The sequence below is a fragment of the Symsagittifera roscoffensis genome, chromosome 1, assembly GCF_963678635.1.
Source record: "Symsagittifera roscoffensis chromosome 1, txSymRosc1.1, whole genome shotgun sequence".
Lineage (NCBI taxonomy): Eukaryota > Metazoa > Xenacoelomorpha > Acoela > Convolutidae > Symsagittifera > Symsagittifera roscoffensis.
The window spans coordinates 73,576,272-73,602,275 of NC_087062.1; the positions used below are offsets into that span (position 1 = coordinate 73,576,272).

A 26,004-nucleotide genomic window follows, 5' to 3' on the forward strand; every position below is an offset into this window, starting at 1 on the left:
TGCAATCTACTGAACAAAGGAAAAAAATTAAATTTTTACAAACAGTCTAATATGTTAAGGTATATAATTTGAAACTATATACATATTGTACAGCTTTATTTTATAAAAACTATACAGGCCCCGTATATACAAACTTTCAAATTTTTTAAATACAAATTTACATAGCATCGACATTATTTGCATGTTGGCAGCACTTTTATTTGGCAACATGGGTACAGCCAGTCGCAATTCTACAACTATTCACCTTTTTTTGCGTGGTTGTTTCAATATCATATCTTACATACAGGTTACCTAGTTTCAACCCGTATCCCACTTAAAACTACATGGCACAAGAGTGTTTCTTTCATCGATCGCTGGTTGGGCTGACCAGTTCAGAGTGGTGTGTTGTCGAAGAAACTGCGGTAGTTGTACCTCTCCCACTTTTGTCTCATCTTCTCAGTGCGTCTTGTGCGTTGTCGCATCGACTTCACTTGCTCCTCCTCTTGTCGTTTCTTCTGCTTCAGCCACCTAACCAACAGGTCATCCTTGTTACGCAAAACAGAATTACGAACGATGCCTTTTACGAATTATTTCAGGGTAAAACCTGACAGTGAGTTTGATAACTAGCAGAAAAATACTTTGGGAAACTTGTATTTTGTGTACAACTCGCAGTGCAACTTAGCTAAACAAACTCAATGCTAAATTCACTCACTCAAATTCACAAAATAACAAGGATAGCCGGTTACTGTGCAAAAAAGCACAGAATTTTCTAACCATAATCTTTAAAAAACTACAAAAAAAATCGTTGTTCAAACTAGTGTTCTTTCTGCGTGGTGTGATAAAAGGATCTGGCGTAAAACTATAATTTAGGCATATTCGACAGTCACTGTAATATAGGCAAATTTGACAAAAATTTTGCAGAAAAATGACCAAAAGAACAAAAAATAAAAAAGTCAATATTGTTTTAGTAGAAAATTTATTGAATTTTTTGGTTCTCAAAATGGCACTAAAAGCTCCAGGAACTAACTTTACTTGCTCAAAACTAAGTTTTCAGGGCTTAAAATAAGCATAATAAGTCGGTTGTACGCCTGCTAGCTCGCTCGCTTTATTGGCTCAAAATTTTCTTATGTCATTCAAATCCAAATCACGACTGAAAGGGCTTTAATTTGGTATATCACTCGACCCATTCCAATGATTATTTGTGGTACCTAATTTTTCGTGGAAAGTAAAAAGACAAAAACTTAAACACTAATACATGGTTCCTCCACATTTCTCAAAACGTCAGAACAAAAAGAGTGATATGATCGAGGTCGTAGCTGGTCAAGTGAGGCATCCTATCAAATCTATTTCATTGTTGTTGCTAATTTTAACATTTTTTATAACAAGTTGCAGTGATTACTGTGGTCAGAGCAACTGGTCACCTTTGCTATTGCAAGAAGTTCTCATTGCTTGCTTTCCAAAGGCGAAACCGCAGTTTGCAAACAATATCTAAGATTATTTTGCTATGTCTTAAATTATTCTCTTCATAATTACTTCATCAAAATTGTGAACAATTTGCCATAAAATAAGTAATTTTGTAAGATTTTACCGCTCTATTGATGACATGGCATGACTGAAAATTCATGTCATGAATAAACACAGGGAAAAACGGTATCAAATCACTCAAAAGGCAAGGGAAAATTTAGAAATACGCCTTGAAAAAACTTCAAACAGTAACGAGACAGGAAATTCGAAAAGTTCTGACTGTACTTTGAAAAAAACTAATTACGTCAAATATCATAGTTTCAAGAATTTTTTTATGATTGAGCAACTTTTCACAAAACCAAACCAATAAGAGAAAACAGGGTTGACAGGTATTTTTTTACTACGCAGGGAAACCTAATAGTGAAAATAAAATCTTGAAACTAGAAGTTGTCACGTTTTACTGCGCGATTTGCACATTCGTAATTGTAGAGCGTTAATTGTCTTTTCTCAAAAAATGAATTTAAGTTTAAACTTAAAAGAAATCGAATGTCAAACTACGAAAGATCAAACACTTAAAAAGGACAAAACTAAAAAAAGGGCTAGACCAAAGAATATAAGAAAAAACAAACAAATCCGAAAAACAGGAGTATAAAAATAAACCAAGCAATTAAAACATGACTATCATTTTGGAAACTTTCCAACTTTTGATTTTTCGAAGAAAAAATATATTTCAACTTACAACTAGAGAAATATGATCTCTTTAACTTTTTTCCTCTTTTGCAAAAAGGGGGGGGGGAGAGATTCGTTATTAGGTTAAAAAAATCACGTATGCTTAACCATTGAATTCATTCTTTATAGGCGAAGCAATTCGTTACTAGGTACCCAAGGGGGATACTTAAAGGGATCCGAGACTTTTTAAGATTTTGCACTTTTTAGATTTTGCACTTCTTAGATTTTGCACTTTTGCTACTAGGAAGCGCAATTCGCTTTACTTTTAGCGAATAAATTTGAAGTGAACTTCAAAGACAGAGGCTAAGCTGAGCTTCGCACCACTTGCGCTACAACAAATACAGGGTTGAAACAGCATGAAGCTTACCATTTAGCAAAAATGACTTCCAACTATGTTACATTTGAAACATTTAATCTGGCAAAACGAAACCTTTTTAAGAGGTCCCATTGGTGTTGAATTTGCGCATTGGAAAATTTGGCGCCGGGTCTTATCAATTTGAAAAATAAGATCGGAAAATTGTAGAAAATAAGATATTCGGTAAATAAGCCGACGGAATAAAAGTCGGAAGTCAATAAGCTAAAACTCTACCGAACTATTTCGGCAAAATGAAAACTGATAAAAAAAGACTAAACCGAGAGCTTAATCGAGAACAAAAAAGCCGAGAAACCATCAGCCAAAAAAAAACGAAAATGTCGAAAAATATATTTAACTATACATGCACACAGATCTATCAAAATCTATTAAAATAGATTTGATAAAACATGCCTAGTCAGTAGAATGCAAAAATACTATCCGAAAAAATCTTAACAAGTAGTAACCAAGCCGAAAATTATGAGCAAAAAAACCCTTCCAACTGAAAAAAAAGTTAAAAATTTGAACCTAAAAAAAGTTCTACTCTCCCTAAAAGCACACACGCACACAAAAACTTTTTACTCCCCAAACGGCGCAATATGAGGTCCTTAAGGCGATATAAAAACCTCCGAAACCTTATGGGCCAAAAAAAGGACAAAAACCCCAAAGTTTTAGAAAAAAAATTGAAACTTAAAAAAAAAGTCAAGTTCCACTCTACCTTAAAACACACAACGCACAGAGAAGAATTTTTCTCATCAAGCGCCTCAATATGTGGCCACTATAGGGCTGCTTTTTGTCATTTCTCGCAAGTGTTTGCGAAGCAAGCTTCGCGTCTGTGTTTATACCGGCTTAGTGGCCACATATTGAGGCGCTTGATGAGAAAAATTCTTCGAGAAATGACAAAAAGCAGCCCTATAAAGTCCGAAGATAAAAATTAAAAATAATCCTCGAATTAGCAAAAATTAGTCTACATCCAAGATTCGAACCTGCGACCTAGAGATTAAGAGTCTCACACACTAAACACTACGCCACGGAAGCTTATTAGGTACCATGAGCCACTCAGTCACAAATAAAGCAGAACAGATGCTATGCAATTTCCAAGGCTACAGTGAAATTTTCAAATAAATGAACACTTCTAACGAACACTTTTATTTGCGAGTGTAAGCGGGCCCAAACCTATTACACCAAAAAAAAGCAAAAAATTTTTTACGCAGAGGCGAAGTTGCACTTCGCAAACACAAGCAAAAAAAATGACCGATAATGCTACTGGGAAACTGAATTAGTAAAACTTTGAGTCTTCAAAAGTGTCTAAGTGACGCACGCCAATTATGACGCATTAGCAGTACCAGTCAATTTGGAAAAAAATACCAACTAGCATGCCTCAGTTTATAGAGCAGTCTATCGAGCAGTAATAACATGAAAAAAGTAAATGTAATGAAAATAAAATATATATTTTTTAATTTGAGATTTTTTGTGAACCACACGCCATATTAAGTACAAAATGACACATTTCGTTCCTAGTAAGAAATCAATTAAGGCAAACAAGCTTCCTTCAACCAATTTGGAACAATTTCAATGACGGATTAAATCTCCGCTTAAGCGTTAATAGCGAGAAATATATCGCGCGTTAATTGTCTCAAATTAGCCAAAATGGCAATTTGTTAACTCCCATAACTTTACAAAAACGATCACAGGTGAAATATCTTAAATTTAAGCTCAGAACAACAAAACTTTTTGAATGATATAATAAAGTCCCGTTAAAAAATGGCTAGTTAAAAAGTCGAAATTTGTCTGAGGAAAAAACCACCCCGAGCACAAATATTCTGCTACTTTCGTTACTAAAGTCGGAACAATAATAGTATGTTTTGATATCCTTAGCATTGGCTGTACTTAATAGCAGGTTATTGATCAAAATGAACACTTTCAAAATGAACACATTTTATCGCAACAATAATTGCGTCGCAACAATATTTGTAATTTAGGCTGGAAAAAAAGATAGTTCATACTATAACACAAGCATTGCTTGTGTAAGCAAATCGAGTTGGAATTACAACGAGGACAGAGAGGTGAAGGAGTCGAGGAGTGGGTCCTGTGAACAAAGTTAGCAACTGGAAAAAATTCTGGAACCCATTTGCAATACCCTTGCTTATCACAAGGGTAAACAGCTAGTCAAACTGCGGGAAAAAAAATTGAGCGTAACAACTTTTAGTCTTTATCAAAAAATCGAAAAAAAATCTTACCCAACTAAGGATTTTCACTACATTTATTGACACTTAAAGAAAAACTCAGAATAAGAGGCATTTAAGTCGACTTAAAAATGTTGAAGCTTCGCTGCTGATGCAAAATTCGATTTTTTTAACCATCAAAAACGCTGCAGAAAACCACCGGGCGCATAAAAAAACAGGCCAAGTGAAAAAAAAAATCAAAACACTGTCGTGACGTTTAAAACTGTCATTTTACACATTGTTGTTGAATTACTTTTTGAATGCGATGTCCGAGTCCTCCTGGGTTCGTGTGAACTGTGCCATCTGCTCTTCCTGTCGCTTGTACTGCAGCATTAACTTGTCCCTTTCACTCTGTCGCTCCTTCTCCCGAACCCACTCATGAAAACTAGCCCGCGCACGCTCCTCCTTCACAATAAACTTTCATCACTACTCTAATTTATAAACAATTACTAATCAAAAAATACATATAAAAATTTGGATTAATGGCTGCGGTGATTTCAAAAGCAGGGTTTTTAAACTCACTGATTAAAAATTTATGGAGGAGGCGGGAAGGAACCAACTAAAGCTTTTATTTAAAAAAATTACTGTACCGGTGGAAAACGATCAATCTAGGAGACTGGAAAAGGCAAAAAACTATCATGACAATTCAGCGGAGGATTGAGGATTGCTTTTTTGCTGTAAAACAGTCGAGCTAAATCGACTGCTGAGTAAAATAAACGAGGCAATTACAAGGATCCTACAATAATTAAAACAAACTGATCTACAAATAAGCACTCAAGTGTTCAGTTTACGCAACCATCCCAATCGATACCGGTCTATTGGACCAACCGAAGAGACTGGAGAAAGCAAACTGCAATCACGTCAACTCAGGAGAGGAGTGAATTTTAGTTTCTGATGCTGTAAATCAGTCGAGTCAATTCAACTGTAGCTTACAAGGAACGTGGTAATGACACGGATCCTATATCAATTATAACAAAAATAAATTACAAATGAGCATTTCAACTGTTCAGTTTACGCCACCATCCCAATCGATACCGGTCCATTGGACCAACCGAAGAGACTGGAGAAAGCAAACTGCAATCACGTCAACTCAGGAGAGGAGTGAACTTTAGTTTCTGATGCTGTAAATCAGTCGAGTCAATTCAACTGTAGCTTACAAGGAACGTGGTAATGACACGGATCCTACATCAATTATAACAAATATAAATTACAAATGAGCATTTCAACTGTTCAGTTTAGGCCACCATCCCAATCGATACCGGTCCATTGGACCAACCGAAGAGACTGGAGAAAACAAACTGCAATCACGTCAACTCAGGAGAGGAGTGAACTTTAGTTTCTGATGCTGTAAATCAGTCGAGTCAATTCAACTGTAGCTTACAAGGAACGTGGTAATGACACGGATCCTACATCAATTATAACAAAAATAAATTACAAATGAGCATTTCAACTGTTCAATTTACGCCACCATCCCAATCGATACCGGTCCATTGGACCAACCGAAGAGACTGGAGAAAGCAAACTGCAATCACGTCAACTCAGGAGAGGAGTGAATTTTAGTTTCTGATGCTGTAAATCAGTCGAGTCAATTCAACTGTAGCTTACAAGGAACGTGGTAATGACACAGATCCTACATCAATTATAACAAAAATAATTTACAAATGAGCATTTCAACTGTTCAGTTTACGCCACCATCCCAATCGATACCGGTCCATTGGACCAACCGAAGAGACTGGAGAAAGCAAACTGCAATCACGTCAACTCAGGAGAGGAGTGAATTTTAGTTTCTGATGCTGTAAATCAGTCGAGTCAATTCAACTGTAGCTTACAAGGAACGTGGTAATGACACGGATCCTACATCAATTATAACAAAAATAAATTACAAATGAGCATTTCAACTGTTCAGTTTACGCCACCATCCCAATCGATACCGGTCCATTGGACCAACCGAAGAGACTGGAGAAAGCAAACTGCAATCACGTCAACTCAGGAGAGGAGTGAACTTTAGTTTCTGATGGTGTAAATCAGTCGAGTCAATTCAACTGTAGCTTACAAGGAACGTGGTAATGACACGGATCCTACATCAATTATAACAAAAATAAATTACAAATGAGCATTTCAACTGTTCAGTTTACGCCACCATCCCAATCGATACCGGTCCATTGGACCAACCGAAGAGACTGGAGAAAGCAAACTGCAATCACGTCAACTCAGGAGAGGAGTGAATTTTAGTTTCTGATGCTGTAAATCAGTCGAGTCAATTCAACTGTAGCTTACAAGGAACGTGGTAATGACACGGATCCTACATCAATTATAACAAAAATAATTTACAAATGAGCATTTCAACTGTTCAGTTTACGCCACCATCCCAATCGATACCGGTTTATTGGACCAACCGAAGAGACTGGAGAAAGCAAACTGCAATCACTTCCACTCAGGAGAGGAGTGAATTTTAGTTTCTGATGCTGTAAATCAGTCGAGTCAATTCAACTTAGTTTACAAGGAACGTGGTAATGACACGGATCCTACATCAATTATAACAAAAACAAATTACAAATGAGCATATCAACTGTTCAGTTTACGCCACCATCCCAATCGATACCGGTCCATTGGACCAACCGAAGAGACTGGAGAAAGCAAACTGCAATCACGTCAACTCAGGAGAGGAGTGAATTTTAGTTTCTGATGCTGTAAATCAGTCGAGTCGATTCAACTGTAGCTTACAAAGAACGTGGCAATGACACGGATCCTACATCAATTATAACAAAAATAAATTACAAATGAGCATTTCAACTGTTCAGTTTACGCCACCATCCCAATCGATACCGGTCCATTGGACCAACCGAAGAGACTGGAGAAAGCAAACTGCAATCACGTCAACTCAGGAGAGGAGTGAATTTTAGTTTCTGATGCTGTAAATCAGTCGAGTCAATTCAACTGTAGCTTACAAGGAACGTGGTAATGACACAGATCCTACATCAATTATAACAAAAATAATTTACAAATGAGCATTTCAACTGTTCAGTTTACGCCACCATCCCAATCGATACCGGTCCATTGGACCAACCGAAGAGACTGGAGAAAGCAAACTGCAATCACGTCAACTCAGGAGAGGAGTGAATTTTAGTTTCTGATGCTGTAAATCAGTCGAGTCAATTCAACTGTAGCTTACAAGGAACGTGGTAATGACACGGATCCTACATCAATTATAACAAAAATAAATTACAAATGAGCATTTCAACTGTTCAGTTTACGCCACCATCCCAATCGATACCGGTCCATTGGACCAACCGAAGAGACTGGAGAAAGCAAACTGCAATCACGTCAACTCAGGAGAGGAGTGAACTTTAGTTTCTGATGGTGTAAATCAGTCGAGTCAATTCAACTGTAGCTTACAAGGAACGTGGTAATGACACGGATCCTACATCAATTATAACAAAAATAAATTACAAATGAGCATTTCAACTGTTCAGTTTACGCCACCATCCCAATCGATACCGGTCCATTGGACCAACCGAAGAGACTGGAGAAAGCAAACTGCAATCACGTCAACTCAGGAGAGGAGTGAATTTTAGTTTCTGATGCTGTAAATCAGTCGAGTCAATTCAACTGTAGCTTACAAGGAACGTGGTAATGACACGGATCCTACATCAATTATAACAAAAATAATTTACAAATGAGCATTTCAACTGTTCAGTTTACGCCACCATCCCAATCGATACCGGTTTATTGGACCAACCGAAGAGACTGGAGAAAGCAAACTGCAATCACGTCCACTCAGGAGAGGAGTGAATTTTAGTTTCTGATGCTGTAAATCAGTCGAGTCAATTCAACTTAGTTTACAAGGAACGTGGTAATGACACGGATCCTACATCAATTATAACAAAAACAAATTACAAATGAGCATATCAACTGTTCAGTTTACGCCACCATCCCAATCGATACCGGTCCATTGGACCAACCGAAGAGACTGCAGAAAGCAAACTGCAATCACGTCAACTCAGGAGAGGAGTGAATTTTAGTTTCTGATGCTGTAAATCAGTCGAGTCAATTCAACTGTAGCTTACAAGGAACGTGGTAATGACACGGATCCTACATCAATTATAACAAAAACAATTTACAAATGAGCATTTCAACTGTTCAGTTTACGCCACCATCCCAATCGATACCGGTCCATTGGACCAACCGAAGAGACTGGAAAAAGCAAACTGCAATCACGTCAACTCAGGAGAGGAGTGAATTTTAGTTTCTGATGCTGTAAATCAGTCGAGTCAATTCAACTGTAGCTTACAAGGAACGTGGTAATGACACGGATCCTACATCAATTATAACAAAAATAATTTACAAATGAGCATTTCAACTGTTCAGTTTACGCCACCATCCCAATCGATACCGGTCCATTGGACTAACCGAAGAGACTGGAGAAAGCAAACTGCAATCACGTCAACTCAGGAGAGGAGTGAATTTTAGTTTCTGATGCTGTAAATCAGTCGAGTCAATTCAACTGTAGCTTACAAGGAACGTGGTAATGACATGGATCCTACGTCAATTATAACAAAAACAATTTACAAATGAGCATTTCAACTGTTCAGTTTACGTGACCATCCCAATCGATACCGGTCCATTGGACCAACCGAAGAGACTGGAGAAAGCAAACTGCAATCACGTCAACTCAGGAGAGGAGTGAATTTTAGTTTCTGATGCTGTAAATCAGTCGAATCAATTCAACTGTAGTTACAAGGAACGTGGTAATGACACGGATCCTACATCAATTATAACAAAAATAAATTGCGAATGAGCATTTCAACTGTTCAGTTTTACGCCACCATCCCAATCGATACCGGTCCATTGGACCAACCGAAGAGACTGGAGAAAGCAAACTGCAATCACGTCAACTCAGGAGAGGAGTGAATTTTAGTTTCTGATGCTGTAAATCAGTCGAGTCAATTCAACTGTAGCTTACAAGGAACGTGGTAATGACACGGATCCTACATCAATATAACAAAAACAATTTACAAATGAGCATTTCAACTGTTCAGTTTACGCCACCATCCCAATTGATACCGGTCCATTGGACCAACCGAAGAGACTGGAGAAAGCAAACTGCAATCACGTCAACTCAGGAGAGGAGTGAATTTTAGTTTCTGATGCTGTAAATCAGTCGAGTCAATTCAACTGTAGCTTACAAGGAACGTGGTAATGACACGGATCCTACATCAATTATAACTGAAATAATTTACAAATGAGCATTTCAACTGTTCAGTTTACGCCACCATCCCAATCGATACCGGTCCATTGGACCAACCGAAGAGACTGGAGAAAGCAAACTGCAATCACGTCAACTCAGGAGAGGAGTGAATTTTAGTTTCTGATGCTGTAAATCAGTCGAGTCAATTCAACTTAGTTTACAAGGAACGTGGTAATGACACGGATCCTACATCAATTATAACAAAAATAAATTACAAATGAGCATATCAACTGTTCAGTTTACGCCACCATCCCAATCGATACCGGTCCATTGGACCAACCGAAGAGAATGGAGAAAGCAAACTGCAATCACATCAACTCAGGAGAGGAGTGAATTTTAGTTTCTGATGCTGTAAATCAGTCGAGTCGATTCAACTGTAGCTTACAAAGAACGTGGCAATGACACGGATCCTACATCAATTATAACAAAAATAAATTACAAATGAGCATTTCAACTGTTCAGTTTACGCCACCATCCCAATCGATACCGGTCCATTGGACCAACCGAAGAGACTGGAGAAAGCAAACTGCAATCACGTCAACTCAGGAGAGGAGTGAATTTTAGTTTCTGATGCTGTAAATCAGTCGAGTCAATTCAACTGTAGCTTACAAGGAACGTGGTAATGACACGGATCCTACATCAATTATAACAAAAACAATTTACAAATGAGCATTTCAACTGTTCAGTTTACGCCACCATCCCAATCGATACCGGTCCATTGGACCAACCGAAGAGACTGGAGAAAGCAAACTGCAATCACGTCAACTCAGGAGAGGAGTGAATTTTAGTTTCTGATGCTGTAAATTAGTCGAGTCAATTCAACTGTAGCTTACAAGGAACGTGGTAATGACACGGATCCTACATCAATTATAACAAAATAAAATTACAAATGAGCATTTCAACCGTCAGTTTACGCCACCATCCCAATCGATACAGGTCCATTGGACCAACCGAAAAGACTGGAGAAAGCAAACTGCAATCACGTCAACTCAGGAGAGGAGTGAATTTTAGTTTTTGATGCTGTAAATCAGTCGAGTCAATTCAACTGTAGCTTACAAGGAACGTGGTAATGACACGGATCCTACATCAATTATAACAAAAAAAAATTACGAATGAGCATTTCAACTGTTCAGTTTACGCCACCATCCCAATCGATACCGGTCCATTGGACCAACCGAAGAGACTGGAGAAAGCAAACTGCAATCACGTCAACTCAGGAGAGGAGTGAATTTTAGTTTCTGATGCTGTAAATCAGTCGAGTCAATTCAACTGTAGCTTACAAGGAACGTGGTAATGACACGGATCCTACATCAATTATAACAAAAATAAATTACAAATGAGCATTTCAACTGTTCAGTTTACGCCACCATCCCAATCGATACAGGTCCATTGGACCAACCGAAGAGACTGGAGAAAGCAAACTGCAATCACGTCAACTCAGGAGAAGAGTGAACTTTAGTTTCTGATGCTGTAAATCAGTCGAGTCAATTCAACTGTAGCTTACAAGGAACGTGGTAATGACACGGATCCTACATCAATTATAACAAAAAAAATTACAAATGAGCATTTCAACTGTTCAGTTTACGCCACCATCCCAATCGATACAGGTCCATTGGACCAACCGAAGAGACTGGAGAAAGCAAACTGCAATCACGTCAACTCAGGAGAGGAGTGAATTTTAGTTTCTGATGCTGTAAATCAGTCGAGTCAATTCAACTTAGTTTACAAGGAACGTGGCGTGGTAATGACACGGATCCTACATCAATTATAACAAAAAAAAAATTACGAATGAGCATATCAACTGTTCAGTTTACGCCACCATCCCAATCGATACCGGTCCATTGGACCAACCGAAGAGAATGGAGAAAGCAAACTGCAATCACATCAACTCAGGAGAGGAGTGAATTTTAGTTTCTGATGCTGTAAATCAGTCGAGTCGATTCAACTGTAGCTTACAAAGAACGTGGCAATGACACGGATCCTACATCAATTATAACAAAAATAAATTACAAATGAGCATTTCAACTGTTCAGTTTACGCCACCATCCCAATCGATACCGGTCCATTGGACCAACCGAAGAGACTGGAGAAAGCAAACTGCAATCACGTCAACTCAGGAGAGGAGTGAATTTTAGTTTCTGATGCTGTAAATCAGTCGAGTCAATTCAACTGTAGCTAACAAGGAACGTGGTAATGACACGGATCCTACATCAATTATAACAAAAACAATTTACAAATGAGCATTTCAACTGTTCAGTTTACGCCACCATCCCAATCGATACCGGTCCATTGGACCAACCGAAGAGACTGGAGAAAGCAAACTGCAATCACGTCAACTCAGGAGAGGAGTGAATTTTAGTTTCTGATGCTGTAAATCAGTCGAGTCAATTCAACTGTAGCTTACAAGGAACGTGGTAATGACACGGATCCTACATCAACTATAACAAAAATAAATTACGAATGAGCATTTCAACTGTTCAGTTTACGCCACCATCCCAATCGATACCGGTCCATTGGACCAACCGAAGAGACTGGAGAAAGCAAACTGCAATCACGTCAACTCAGGAGAGGAGTGAATTTTAGTTTCTGATGCTGTAAATTAGTCGAGTCAATTCAACTGTAGCTTACAAGGAACGTGGTAATGACACGGATCCTACATCAATTATAACAAAATAAAATTACAAATGAGCATTTCAACCGTCAGTTTACGCCACCATCCCAATCGATACAGGTCCATTGGACGAACCGAAGAGACTGGAGAAAGCAAACTGCAATCACGTCAACTCAGGAGAGGAGTGAATTTTAGTTTCTGATGCTGTAAATCAGTCGAGTCAATTCAACTGTAGCTTACAAGGAACGTGGTAATGACACGGATCCTACATCAATTATAAAAAAAAATTACGAATGAGCATTTCAACTGTTCAGTTTACGCCACCATCCCAATCGATACCGGTCCATTGGACCAACCGAAGAGACTGGAGAAAGCAAACTGCAATCACGTCAACTCAGGAGAGGAGTGAATTTTAGTTTCTGATGCTGTAAATCAGTCGAGTCAATTCAACTGTAGCTTACAAGGAACGTGGTAATGACACGGATCCTACATCAATTATAACAAAAATAAATTACAAATGAGCATTTCAACTGTTCAGTTTACGCCACCATCCCAATCGATACAGGTCCATTGGACCAACCGAAGAGACTGGAGAAAGCAAACTGCAATCACGTCAACTCAGGAGAGGAGTGAATTTTAGTTTCTGATGCTGTAAATCAGTCGAGTCAATTCAACTGTAGCTTACAAGGAACGTGGTAATGACACGGATCCTACATCAATTATAACAAAAAAAAATTACGAATGAGCATTTCAACTGTTCAGTTTACGCCACCATCCCAATCGATACCGGTCCATTGGACCAACCGAAGAGACTGGAGAAAGCAAACTGCAATCACGTCAACTCGGGAGAGGAGTAAATTTTAGTTTCTGATGCTGTAAATCAGTCGAGTCAATTCACCTGTAGCTTACAAGGAACGTGGTAATGACACGGATCCTACATCAATTATAACAAAAATAAATTACGAATGAGCATTTCAACTGTTCAGTTTACGCCACCATCCCAATCGATACCGGTCCATTGGACCAACCGAAGAGACTGGAGAAAGCAAACTGCAATCACGTCAACTCAGGAGAGGAGTGAATTTTAGTTTCTGATGCTGTAAATCAGTCGAATCAATTCAACTGTAGCTTACAAGGAACGTGGTAATGACACGGATTCTACATCAATATAACAAAAATAAATTACGAATTAGCATTTCAACTGTTCAGTTTACGCCACCATCCCAATCGATAGCGGTCCATTGGGCCAACCGAAGAGACTGGAGAAAGCAAACTGCAATCACGTCAACTCAGGAGAGTGAATTTTAGTTTCTGATGCTGTAAATCAGCCGAGTCAATTCAACTGTAGCTTAAAAGGAACGTGGTAATGACACGGATCCTACATCAATTATAACAAAAATAAATTACAAATGAGCATTTCAACTGTTCAGTTTACGCCACCATCCCAATCGATACCGGTCCATTGGACCAACCGAAGAGACTGGAGAAAGCAAACTGCAATCACGTCAACTCAGGAGAGGAGTGAATTTTAGTTTCTGATGCTGTAAATCAGTCGAGTCAATTCAACTGTAGCTTACAAGGAACGTGGTAACGACACGGATCCTACATCAATTATAACAAAAATAAATAACAAATGAGCATTTCAACTGTTCAGTTTACGCCACCATCCCAATCGATACCGGTCCATTGGACCAACCGAAGAGACTGGAGAAAGCAAACTGCAATCACGTCAACTCAGGAGAGGAGTGAATTTCAGTTTCTGATGCTGTAAATCAGTTGAGTCAATTCAACTGTAGCTTACAAGGAACGTGGTAATGACACGGATCCTACATCAATTATACCAAAAATAAATTACGAATGAGCATTTCAACTGTTCAGTTTACGTCACCATCCCAATCGATACCGGTCCATTGGACCAACCGAAGAGACTGGAGAAAGCAAACTGCAATCACGTCAACTCAGGAGAGGAGTGAATTTTAGTTTCTGATGCTGTAAATCAGTCGAGTCAATTCAACTGTAGCTTACAAGGAACGTGGTAATGACATGGATCCTACGTCAATTATAACAAAAACAATTTACAAATGAGCATTTCAACTGTTCAGTTTACGCCACCATCCCAATCGATACCGGTCCATTGGACCAATCGAAGAGACTGGAGAAAGCAAACTGCAATCACGTCAACTCAGGAGAGGAGTGAATTTTAGTTTCTGATGCTGTAAATCAGTCGAGTCAATTCAACTGTAGCTTACAAGGAACGTGGTAATGACACGGATCTTACATCAATTATAACAAAAATAAATTACGAATGAGCATTTCAACTGTTCAGTTTACGCCACCATCCCAATCGATACCGGTCCATTGGACCAACCGAAGAGACTGGAGAAAGCAAACTGCAATCACGTCAACTCAGGAGAGGAGTGAATTTTAGTTTCTGATGCTGTAAATCAGTCGAGTCAATTCAACTGTAGCTTAAAAGGAACGTGGTAATGACACGGATCCTATATCAATTATAACAAAAATAAATTACGAATGAGCATTTCAACTGTTCAGTTTACGTCACCATCCCAATCGATACCGGTCCATTGGACCAACCGAAGAGACTGGAGAAAGCAAACTGCAATCACGTCAACTCAGGAGAGGAGTGAATTTTAGTTTCTGATGCTGTAAATCAGTCGAATCAATTCAACTGTAGCTTACAAGGAACGTGGTAATGACACGGATCCTACATCAATTATAACAAAAATAAATTGCGAATAAGCATTTCAACTGTTCAGTTTTACGCCACCATCCCAATCGATACCGGTCCATTGGACCAACCGAAGAGACTGGAGAAAGCAAACTGCAATCACGTCAACTCAGGAGAGGAGTGAATTTTAGTTTCTGATGCTGTAAATCAGTCGAGTCAATTCAACTGTAGCTTACAAGGAACGTGGTAATGACACGGATCCTACATCAATTATAACAAAAATAAGTTACAAATGAGCATTTCAACTGTTCAGTTTACGCCACCATCCCAATCGATACCGGTCCATTGGACCAACCGAAGAGACTGGAGAAAGCAAACTGCAATCACGTCAACTCAGGAGAGGAGTGAATTTTAGTTTCTGATGCTGTAAATCAGTCGAGTCAATTCAACTGTAGCTTACAAGGAACGTGGTAATGACACGGATCCTACATCAATTATAACAAAAATAAATTACGAATGAGCATTTCAACTGTTCAGTTTACGCCACCATCCCAATCGATACCGGTCCATTGGACCAATCGAAGAGACTGGAGAAAGCAAACTGCAATCACGTCAACTCAGGAGAGGAGTGAATTTTAGTTTCTGATGCTGTAAATCAGTCGAGTCAATTCAACTGTAGCTTACAAGGAACGTGGTAATGACATGGATCCTACGTCAATTATAACAAAAACAATTTACAAATGAGCATTTCAACTGTTCAGTTTACGCCACCATCCCAATCAATACCGGTCCATTGGACCAATCGAAGAGACTGGAGAAAGCAAACTGCAATCACGTCAACTCAGGAGAGGAGTGAATTTTAGTTTCTGATGCTGTAAATCAGTCGAGTCAATTCAACTGTAGCTTACAAGGAACGTGGTAATGACACGGATCCTACATCAATTATAACAAAAATAAATTACGAATGAGCATTTCAACTGTTCAGTTTACGCCACCATCCCAATCGATTCCGGTCCATTGGACCAATCGAAGAGACTGGAGAAAGCAAACTGCAATCACGTCAACTCAGGAGAGGAGTGAATTTTAGTTTCTGATGCTGTAAATCAGTCGAGTCAATTCAACTGTAGCTTACAAGGAACGTGGTAATGACACGGATCCTACATCAATTATAACAAAAATAAATTACGAATGAGCATTTCAACTGTTCAGTTTACGCCACCATCCCAATCGATTCCGGTCCATTGGACCAATCGAAGAGACTGGAGAAAGCAAACTGCAATCACGTCAACTCAGGAGAGGAGTGAATTTTAGTTTCTGATGCTGTAAATCAGTCGAGTCAATTCAACTTAGTTTACAAGGAACGTGGTAATGACACAACCATGCATCATTTAGTATCCTTTTTGATACAGAAAACAAATGAGAGAGTCCAACTTTTCTTATTTAAGCAACTCAGTGGATGTCACGAATAGTCCCATCATATAGAATATTTTAAACAAATGATGTTTCAAACGAACGTGGGTTTGAGTGATAAAATCACTGATGTCTTACCTTGTCATCCTTATTGATTTCCTAAACAAAAACACTGTGATGTTAATTCAAGACGGCAGATAAACTTAGTTCAGTTTCTTTTTCAGTTGAAAACGGAATTACCTCGTATAACTTTTCGCGCTGCTGTCGGTCTTTCTTTCGTTTTTCTCTCGCTTCTTGGTCTTTCTGACGACACCATTCGTCAAAAATGGCTCGACTCTCCTTTTCTTTGGCTTGTAATTCCTGAAAAACAAAAAAATCTGAACGGATGGATTTGATTTCTCAACGGTCAGATAGTTTTTGAAAAATTTACGGTGAAATAGAAAGTATTCATAAAATACGAAAAACTTGGCCTAATTCAATCGGTATCTGCCGCAAAAACAAAACGTGCTCATAAAATGAGCAGGAACAAAAAAAACTTGAAAGAAATCTCTTTACACTCAAAACCGTTTTCAGGGGGCAGATCCAGGATTTTCGCGAAGGGTGGGGTGGATTTTTTAGGTCGACCTCATTGATTTCATGAGCTTTCGCAATTCACTATGAAGACCGTATTTCGACCATTTTTTTGCGCCACAGCTAAATTTTTGAAAAAAGGCCATAAGGCACGCACTCCCCTTTATAGCACAAAGGGGGACTCTTTGGGTCACTGGGGGTCAAATTCCTGGGGGGGGGGGGGGGGGGGGGATGGAGGTTTGTCCGCTAAACTACACTCACCCAAAAAAAATCAGCTACTGACCGTTTTTGATGAAAAACAACCGAAAGAAAACAGTAAAAATTAATTGGACAACATTTGAACATCAGAGAACAATAATACCACAAAAAAAACTTTTTCAAATTAAAGAAACTTTTACAAAGAGGCAAGGCTGCGCTTCGCAATCACTTGCGAGAACACGGCCAAAAAGCAGATCTATCAAGTGAAAAAATAAAAGGAAGAAATGAGCCCCGAATTAGCAAAAACTCAGCTACGTTTCAGATTCCAATCTGCGACCTAGCAAATTTCAGTCTCAAGCACCAACCACTCAGCCACCAATGCTTAAAATCCAAAAAACTAGCCACCAATAACGCAGCTATATATGCTAATATATTGACAATTCGATGCAGCAAAAGTTGCCCCAAATACAAAAATACACAAGTTTGCATGTAATAAATTGGAAAGCATACAGCCAAATTATGTACAAATTATGCAGTTCAAAGAAATATCGAGTTACAGTGAGTTGGAAAAATTCTGAAATCGAGCTTTTTTATCAATTACTGCTAATTGAAACAAGTAACTTTTTTCGGTTCATTTGATGATTAAAATGCATCAGCTGTGTTAACTTTTTTACTAATCAAATGTCAAAGCACATTAAGTATACTGCTACATCAGCCTACTTATTCAAAAAAAGAAAAAGAAAATTCGTACTAATAATCTATGCTTCGCAAGTGTAATGATTGAACTTTGATATCCCTATACTTTCAATAACTAGCTGTTTTAAGAAATTTCAATCAGTAGATAATTTCTCCAGAGTTGGATATTCGTAAAACTTTACCAACAGACAGTTGGATAAAAGTTATCGAACACTCGGAAACAGTAAAAAATATCGACTGATTTTCGAAGTTCAAAGAAAAAAATGAACCAGGGCAAATTAAAAACCAAGATTCAAATAATCTTAAATTAAACCAAATTTCAGCTAACTGGATCAACAGGTAATTTTTATTACTCCGCTGGGAAACCTGAGAAGCAAATCCTTTTTCGATACTACAAATCGATTAAATTTTTTGTGACCTTTACTATTTTGCGGTTCGATAGTGGAGTTTGCCTCCCCTTTAACAAAGGAAATGAACGGAACGAAAAACAAATTTTAAGTCAAACCGTAAAATACAGGACCTACATTAGAGTATTCACTACATTTATGACTCAAATCAAAACAAAAATTAAGTTTTAAAACTAAAAATTAGGCGAGATTTTCCACACAATTTCCAATCTTATATTGGATAGCAATTTTGATCGAGTTAAATGGATTTCACAAGCTCATTGCTCGGGCCATTTGAAAATTGGGTAGGAACTTGTTTCCATATGTGATTCAGTGTTTTCTTTTTTTTTTGAATTTCACGCAAAATCAGGAACCACAAACAACCATCGGAATGGGTCGAATCATATATCATAATGAAGCCCTCTCGGTCCTGATACGAATGACATTTAACAAACTTCAAACAACTGTCCCAGTATTGAGGGAAAAACAGATTAAAATTTTCAATTTTTAAGCTAAAATCGAGCGTTAAGCGAACAATCGGGCTTGTAATAGCCTATTTATGCTTAATTCAAGCATTGAACACTTAAATCCAAATAGTTAGAAATAAACTTCGATGTTTTAGCGCCATTTTACGAATAAAAAACTTGCCAATTCTACACAGCAAAAGTGGCACCATATGAGTACTTATATGTAGAAAAATGACAAAAAAAAACAAAAAAATTAAATAAAATTTCAAATTTTTTTGCAGATACTTTTTGAATTTTTTCTATATTTCAAAATCGGGTTAAAAAAATTAACTTTAATCGAATAAAACTAATTTCAAGGCCTGCTCACTCGCTTTATTTGCTTGAATTGTTCAAATGGTCGGAACAATAAACCAGTTACACTTAATACTTTTAATGTTTCTGATAAAATGATGCCAGTTTTACTCAGAATTAGGTATTTGCATGATTTAACTTTCCTTAAAAGCGTACAAAACTAACTGTTCTATTAACCTTACGATGGACATAGTTCCGAACACGTTAGACTTCACATTTTAATATTTTTCTTGGTACAAAACTAACTATTCGCTTTTAAAACTTATTGTCGTGGGAGAGGAAATAGCTGAGCTTTTCTTCGACCGGTTTTTTACAGTTTTTTTCTGTATTTCCCGTTCTGCTTTCAGCGTATGTATCAACATTCTGGTGTTCCGTGGTACTCAATTCTTCTGGAATAGCATCGCCATTGCTTCGCCAGTGTAATGATTGAACTTTGATATCCCTATACTTTCAATAACTAGCTGTTTTAAGAAATTTGAATCATTAGATAATTTCTCCACTGAGTTGGATATTCGTAAAACTTCACTAACAGACAGTTGGATAAAAGTTAACGAACACTCGGAAACAGTAAAAAAAATATCGACTGATTTTCGAAGTTCAAAGAAAAAAATGAACCAGGGCAATTTAAAAACCAAGATTCAAATAATCTTAAATTAAACCAAATTTCAGCCAACTGGATCAACAGGTAATTTTTATTACTCCGCTGGGAAACCTGAAAAGCAAATCCTTTTTCGATACTACAAATCGATCAAACTTTTTGTGACCTTTACTATTTTGCGGTTCGATAGTGGAGTTTGCCTTCCCTTCAACAAAGGAAATGAACGGAACGAAAAACAAATTTTAAGTCAAACCGTAAAATACAAGACCTACATTAGAGTATTCACTACATTTATGACTCATATCCAAACAAAAATTAAGTTTTAAAACTAAAAATTAGGCGAGATTTTCCACACAGTTTCCAATCTTATATTGGATAGCAATTTTGATCGAGTTAAATAGATTTCACAAGCTCATTGCTCAGGCAATGGGTCGAATCATATATCATAATGAAGCCCTCTCGGTCCTGATACGAATGAAATTTAACAAACTTCAAACAACTGTCCCAGTATTGAGGGAAAAACAGATAAAAATTTCCAATTTTTAAGCTAAAATCGAGCGTTAAGAGAACAATCAGGCTTGCAATAGCCTATTTATTCTTAATTCAAGCATTGAACACTTAGTTCCAAATAGGTAGAAATAAACTTCGATGTTTTAGCGCCATTTTACAAATAAAAAACTTGCCAATTCTACACAGCAAAAGTGGCACCATATGAGTACTTATATGTAGAAAAATGACAAAAAAAAATTAAATAAAATTTCAAATTTTTTTGCAGACATTTTTTGAATTTTTTCTATATTTCAAAATCGGGTTAAAAAAATTAACTTTACTCGAAAAAAAACTAATTTCAAGGCCTGCTCACTCGCTTTATTTGCTTGAATTGTTCAAATGGTCGGAACAATAAACCAGGTACACTTAATACTTTTAATGTTTCTGATAAAATGATGCCAGTTTTACTCAGAATTACGTATTTGCATGATTTAACTTTCTTTAAAAGCGTACAAAACTAACTGTTCTATTAACCTTACGATGGACATAGTTCCGAACACGTTAGACTTCACATTTTAATATTTTTCTTGGTAAAAAACTAACTTTTCGCTTTTAAAACTTATTGTCGTGGGAGAGGAAATAGCTGAGCTTTTCTCCGACCGGTTTTTTACAGTTTTTTTCTGTATTTCCCGTTCTGCTTTCAGCGTATGTATCAACATTCTGGAGCTCCGTGGTACTCAATTCTTCTGGAATAGCATCGCCATTGCTTCGCAAGTGTAATGATTGAACTTTGATATCCCTATACTTTCACTAACTAGCTGTTTTAAGAAATTTGAATCAGATAATTTCTCCACTGAGTTGGATATTCGTAAAACTTTACTAACAGTCAGTTGGTTAAAAGTTAACGAACACTCGGAATCAGTAAAAAAAAATATCGACTGATTTTCGAAGTTCAAAGAAAAAAATGAACCAGGGCAATTTAAAAACCAAGATTCAAATAAACTTAAATTAAACCAAATTTCAGCCAACTGGATCAACAGGTAATTTTTATTACTCCGCTGGGAAACCTGAAAAGCAAATCCTTTTTCGATACTACAAATCGATCAAACTTTTTGTGACCTTTACTATTTTGCGGTTCGATAGTGGAGTTTGCCTTCCCTTCAACAAAGGAAATGAACGGAACGAAAAACAAATTTTAAGTCAAACCGTAAAATACAAGACCTACATTAGAGTATTCACTACATTTATGACTCATATCCAAACAAAAATTAAGTTTTAAAACTAAAAATTAGGCGAGATTTTCCTCACAGTTTCCAATCTTATATTGGAAAGCAATTTTGATCGAGTTAAATGGATTTCACAAGCTCATTGCTCGGGCCATTTGAAAATTGGGGAGGAACTTTGTTTCCATATGTGATTCAGTTTTTTCTTTTTTTTTGATTTTCACGCAAAATCAGGAACCACAAACAAACATCGGAATGGGTCGAATCATATATCATAATGAAGCCCTCTCGGTCCTGATACGAATGACATTTAACAAACTTCAAACAACTGTCCCAGTATTGAGGGAAAAACAGATTTAAAACTTTTAATTTTTAAGCTAAAATCGAGCGTTAAGCGAACAATCGGGCTTGTAATAGCCTATTTATGCTTAATTCAAGCATTGAACACTTAGTTCTAAATAGGTAGAGTTAAACTTCGATGTTTTAGCGCCATTTTACGAATAAAAAAACTTGCCAATTCTACACAGCGAAAGTGGCACCATATGAGTACTTATATTAGCGAGTTTGGTTACAAAAAAGTGGATTCGTAATATGACAGTATACTCGCTTGGATAAAAACATAAGCTGAGTGCCAGTGAATAAAATTCATTGGGAAAATAAAATCTAATTCTGAAAAACTGTGGAAACAAAAAATTGGTAAAAATTTTTGAAAACTTTTCAACTTTCGAAAAACTTCGTTAAAGCTCTTTAAATTTCAAGAAATGTTAACGATTGGCACAATTTTCTTTGATTTATCCCATTTAGAGAAAATTGGATCAACAGATAACCTTTTGTTTCGCTTGGAAAATTAAAGTCCATTTTTAAAACTAGAAATCATTCACGTTTTCTGTTACCCTTGCACTTTTGCTGTTCACTAATGGAGCCTACCTTCCTTTTAACATAGGAAATGAACTGAAGTTAAAAAAAATCAAAACTCAATCGCAAAAAAAGCACAAATTAAGCGCGAACAAACTTCCCTGAACAAAAATTAGCGCAACCTATATAAGTGAAAATCATTCCGTTCTTTTACACTTAATTATTGAAAAAAGAAAAGGTAAAAAAACCGTGAAAAACAAAACTTTTGCGATGTGCTGGAGTCGAACAACCGATCTCGAGTTCATAAGTATAAGGCTATCGCATCTGCACAATGGTCACTGAACAATTGACAAACACTAGCCAACAACGAAGCATATAGAACAACTGCTTTTAAATTCACCAGATTCTGCAGCATAAGTGCCTAGAAATGAGCCCATTTACTTGCAAATTGGATGAGAAAAAGGATATGTAATGCAAAACTACGCTCGCTAGCTGACTCGCATGTTGTAACAGACTTGGTTCCCGAATGCAATATACACAGGTTTTTAAAAAGAATTATCTGACAATTTTAATTAAATTTCTCAATATTTTTTCAAGTCTCAAACAAAATTTAAAAAAGCATACTTCTTGTTGTTTCCGAGCTGCATCTCTCTGACGTTTCATTTTTCTGGCGTGTTCTTTTCTTGCGTCCTCGATCATCTCCAAAGTTCTACTTCTACAAAACAAGGTCGAAATTACACGGGAAAAACATTAGGTTTCAAAAACAACAATTCAGTAACAAGGACAGCTCGTTTCTGTGCAAGTAGCACAGAATGTTCCGACGATAGTCTTAAAAAACTACAAATTTTTTTCCAAATTAGTGTCGCTTTTTCTGCGTGGTGTGATAAAAAGATCCGAACGAAAAACTACGATTTAGGCATAGTAACAGACTCATCATCTTCAACAGACATAGTAAACTAGGCGAATTGGACAACAGGTTTTGTAGAAAAATGACAAAAAAAAACAAAAAAATCAACAGGTTTTGTAGAAAAATGACAAAAAACAAAAAAATTAAATAAAATTTCATATTTTTTTGCAGATATTTTTTGAATTTTTTCTATATTTCAAAATCGGGTTAAAAAAATTAACTTTACTCGAATAAAACTATTTTCAAGGCCTGCTCACTCGCTTTATTTGCTTGAATTGTTCAAATGGTCGGAACAATAAACCAGGTACACTTAATACTTTTAATGTTTCTGATAAAATGATGCCAGTTTTACTCAGAATTAGGTATTTGCATGATTTAACTTTCTTTAAAAGCGTACAAAACTAACTGTTCTATTAACCTTACGATGGACATAGTTCCGAACACGTTAGACTTCACATTTTAATATTTTTCTTGGTACAAAACTAACTTTTCGCTTTTAAAACTTATTGTCGTGGGAGAGGAAATAGCTGAGCTTTTCTCCGACCGGTTTTTTACAGTTTTTTCTGTTTTTCCCGTTCTGCTTTCAGCATATGTATCAACATTCTGGTGTTCCGTGGTACTCAATTCTTCTGGAATAGCATCGCCATTGACACCTTCATTTTGAATGACTTCATTTTCATCCGCGTATTCTCGCAACTCACTTTCAGACTGAGCGTCTGGTTCCCTCGTTTGACCGCCATTGCTGCCTTCATTTTCAAATTTCTCATTTCTATTATCATTTCCAACCAAAAACTCGCCGTTTCTTTCCACTAAAACATTTTCGTTGTCCGTTTCTGTTTCATTAATTGTTGCGTTGTCATCATGTTCTTGCAATTCAGTCATATTTAATTCACCCCATCTAAAAAACAGGAAAGAGCACACGATGGTTTCTGTAGGATAGCCACACAGATGCGAAGCTTAAGCTTGCGATATTAGAAAGGTAATCAGAAGGTCAAAAGTATCATAGTAACCGAGGTTACAGTCATGAGTCCCTTCATCATGTATTCCAGAAAAAATCCTTGGAATTTTCTAGATATGGAAGTGATAATGATAAAAGAAGATGACAAGTGTTTAAGTCCTTTTCAATTAAAATCGATACGGGTTACGTTTCTTCAATAAGAACACGCAACTCGACACGAGATAATATAATATACAAGTGTTACAAGTAAAAAATTTCGTCGAAAGTTATTTTGTCATTTATTGTTCCGAGTACGCAAGCGGCGTTCGCAATCTGTATTGCCAGGGAGATTCTCTGTTTTAAAAAGCTGCCTGCTCTGGGTTCCTCAGTGCATATGCTTAGGTTCTTACAAAGCTTGCTCAAAAAAACTTCTGTGCTGGGGCCGGCCGCGCCCTGAATTTCAAAAGCTAGCGGTTGAAAAAGATATCCATCATTTACAAGATCTTTATACTTGTCAATTTTTCGCTCTTCCGCTTCAGCGGCAGCCGTACCAGGGTTACAAACAGACCCGGCATTAATCCTACAAGGAGCTAAGGAGTCTACTACCGTTACATCCCACAAAAGCTGCTTACCTGTGCCATTCTGCCAGATGGCACAGCGCAACCTTCCGGCGACACGAAAAAAAAACGAATAAAGGCCTTTGTAACGAAAAAGTATTGCGAAGGAGGGTAGGAATATTCTAGAAATTTTATTTTTAAAATTTCGATTGAAGAGTGAATATTTCTGAGAAATAGAATAAGACGGCCATTTTGACGAAAAACGACGAAAAAACAGAACAACGACAAATATTGTGGAAAACGGTCGCACAAGAGACGAAAAATACGAAGCCTCTTATCGTGGCAACAACACACGATAAGACTCTTAACAGAGGATATTAGTGGAGAAGGAAGCTTCAGTGGGGAAGGAATATTCCACGGAACCCTCCCGTGCCACAAATTGGAAGAGATAAGGACGTTATCTCAGGAAGATTACGGGAGCGGAGGCTTGGTCCCCCAGAGACTGTTTTATGTGAAGGGACTATTAAAAACTAACTTTGTAGCTACTTGGATGTCGTAGAAGTCTGAATTAACACCGGTATAATTTGATATTTTAGAATATGAGTAGCTAGAAAGAGGAAAGGGTCAATCCATCTCCAATGGATTTAATATAGAACTGTCACACAAAAACATATTAAAATAGGTTGTTCGAGCCGTGTTTTTAATGGCAATCATGTAGTCTGATGATCCGAGACTCAGCTATGTGGTTGTGTTCGCATGTTAACGAAAGCTGATCAAAAGTCGTTTGACTGATGGCCTAAAAATAGTAACTTTTTACTTAGCCCTAAACAGACCAGAAAATCAACTGACAAGGTCGAGACGGTGAAAAACGAGTAGAATTAAGGTAACTGACGCCTGCCAGTCGTTAATAGGTACTTTTTCTACGCTCCGTCGCTGTGTAGTATTTGGGCGAATGTTACATAGACGTTTTTATGGCGCTCCTGAGTGGGCCTGTCAAAGGCATAAGACCATCATGATCAGCAAGCGTTTCAGCGACGAACCCTCCGCTCCGGGCGCATGCCCGAGT

At 37.4% G+C, this 26,004-nt stretch overlaps 1 protein-coding gene across 1 annotated transcript; it reads right to left on the reverse strand.

Annotated features, from left to right (window-relative positions):
• Window positions 1-10: 10 nt before the first annotated feature.
• On the reverse strand, window positions 11-24,370 carry LOC134857013 (uncharacterized). Its single transcript, XM_063873335.1, has 6 exons — window positions 23,932-24,370; window positions 23,162-23,252; window positions 16,945-17,064; window positions 16,843-16,863; window positions 5,003-5,154; window positions 11-507 (listed from the first exon to the last, which is right to left on the reverse strand). The coding sequence occupies exons 1-6, from the start codon at window positions 24,324-24,326 to the stop codon at window positions 372-374; spliced, it is 915 nt and encodes a 304-aa protein (XP_063729405.1). The 5' UTR covers window positions 24,327-24,370; the 3' UTR covers window positions 11-371.
• Window positions 24,371-26,004: the final 1,634 nt, after the last annotated feature.

Excerpts from the sequence above, each read along its gene's own strand:
- LOC134857013 (XM_063873335.1), bottom strand. The coding sequence starts at position 24,326 with ATGACTGAATTGCAAGAACATGATGACAACGCAACAATTAATGAAACA. Across the intron at positions 17,065-23,161 it reads CAGCTCGGAAACAACAAGAA|GAATTACAAGCCAAAGAAAA; the intron begins GTATGCTTTTTT and ends TTTGTTTTTCAG. Across the intron at positions 16,864-16,944 it reads AGCGCGAAAAGTTATACGAG|GAAATCAATAAGGATGACAA; the intron begins GTAATTCCGTTT and ends GTTTTTGTTTAG.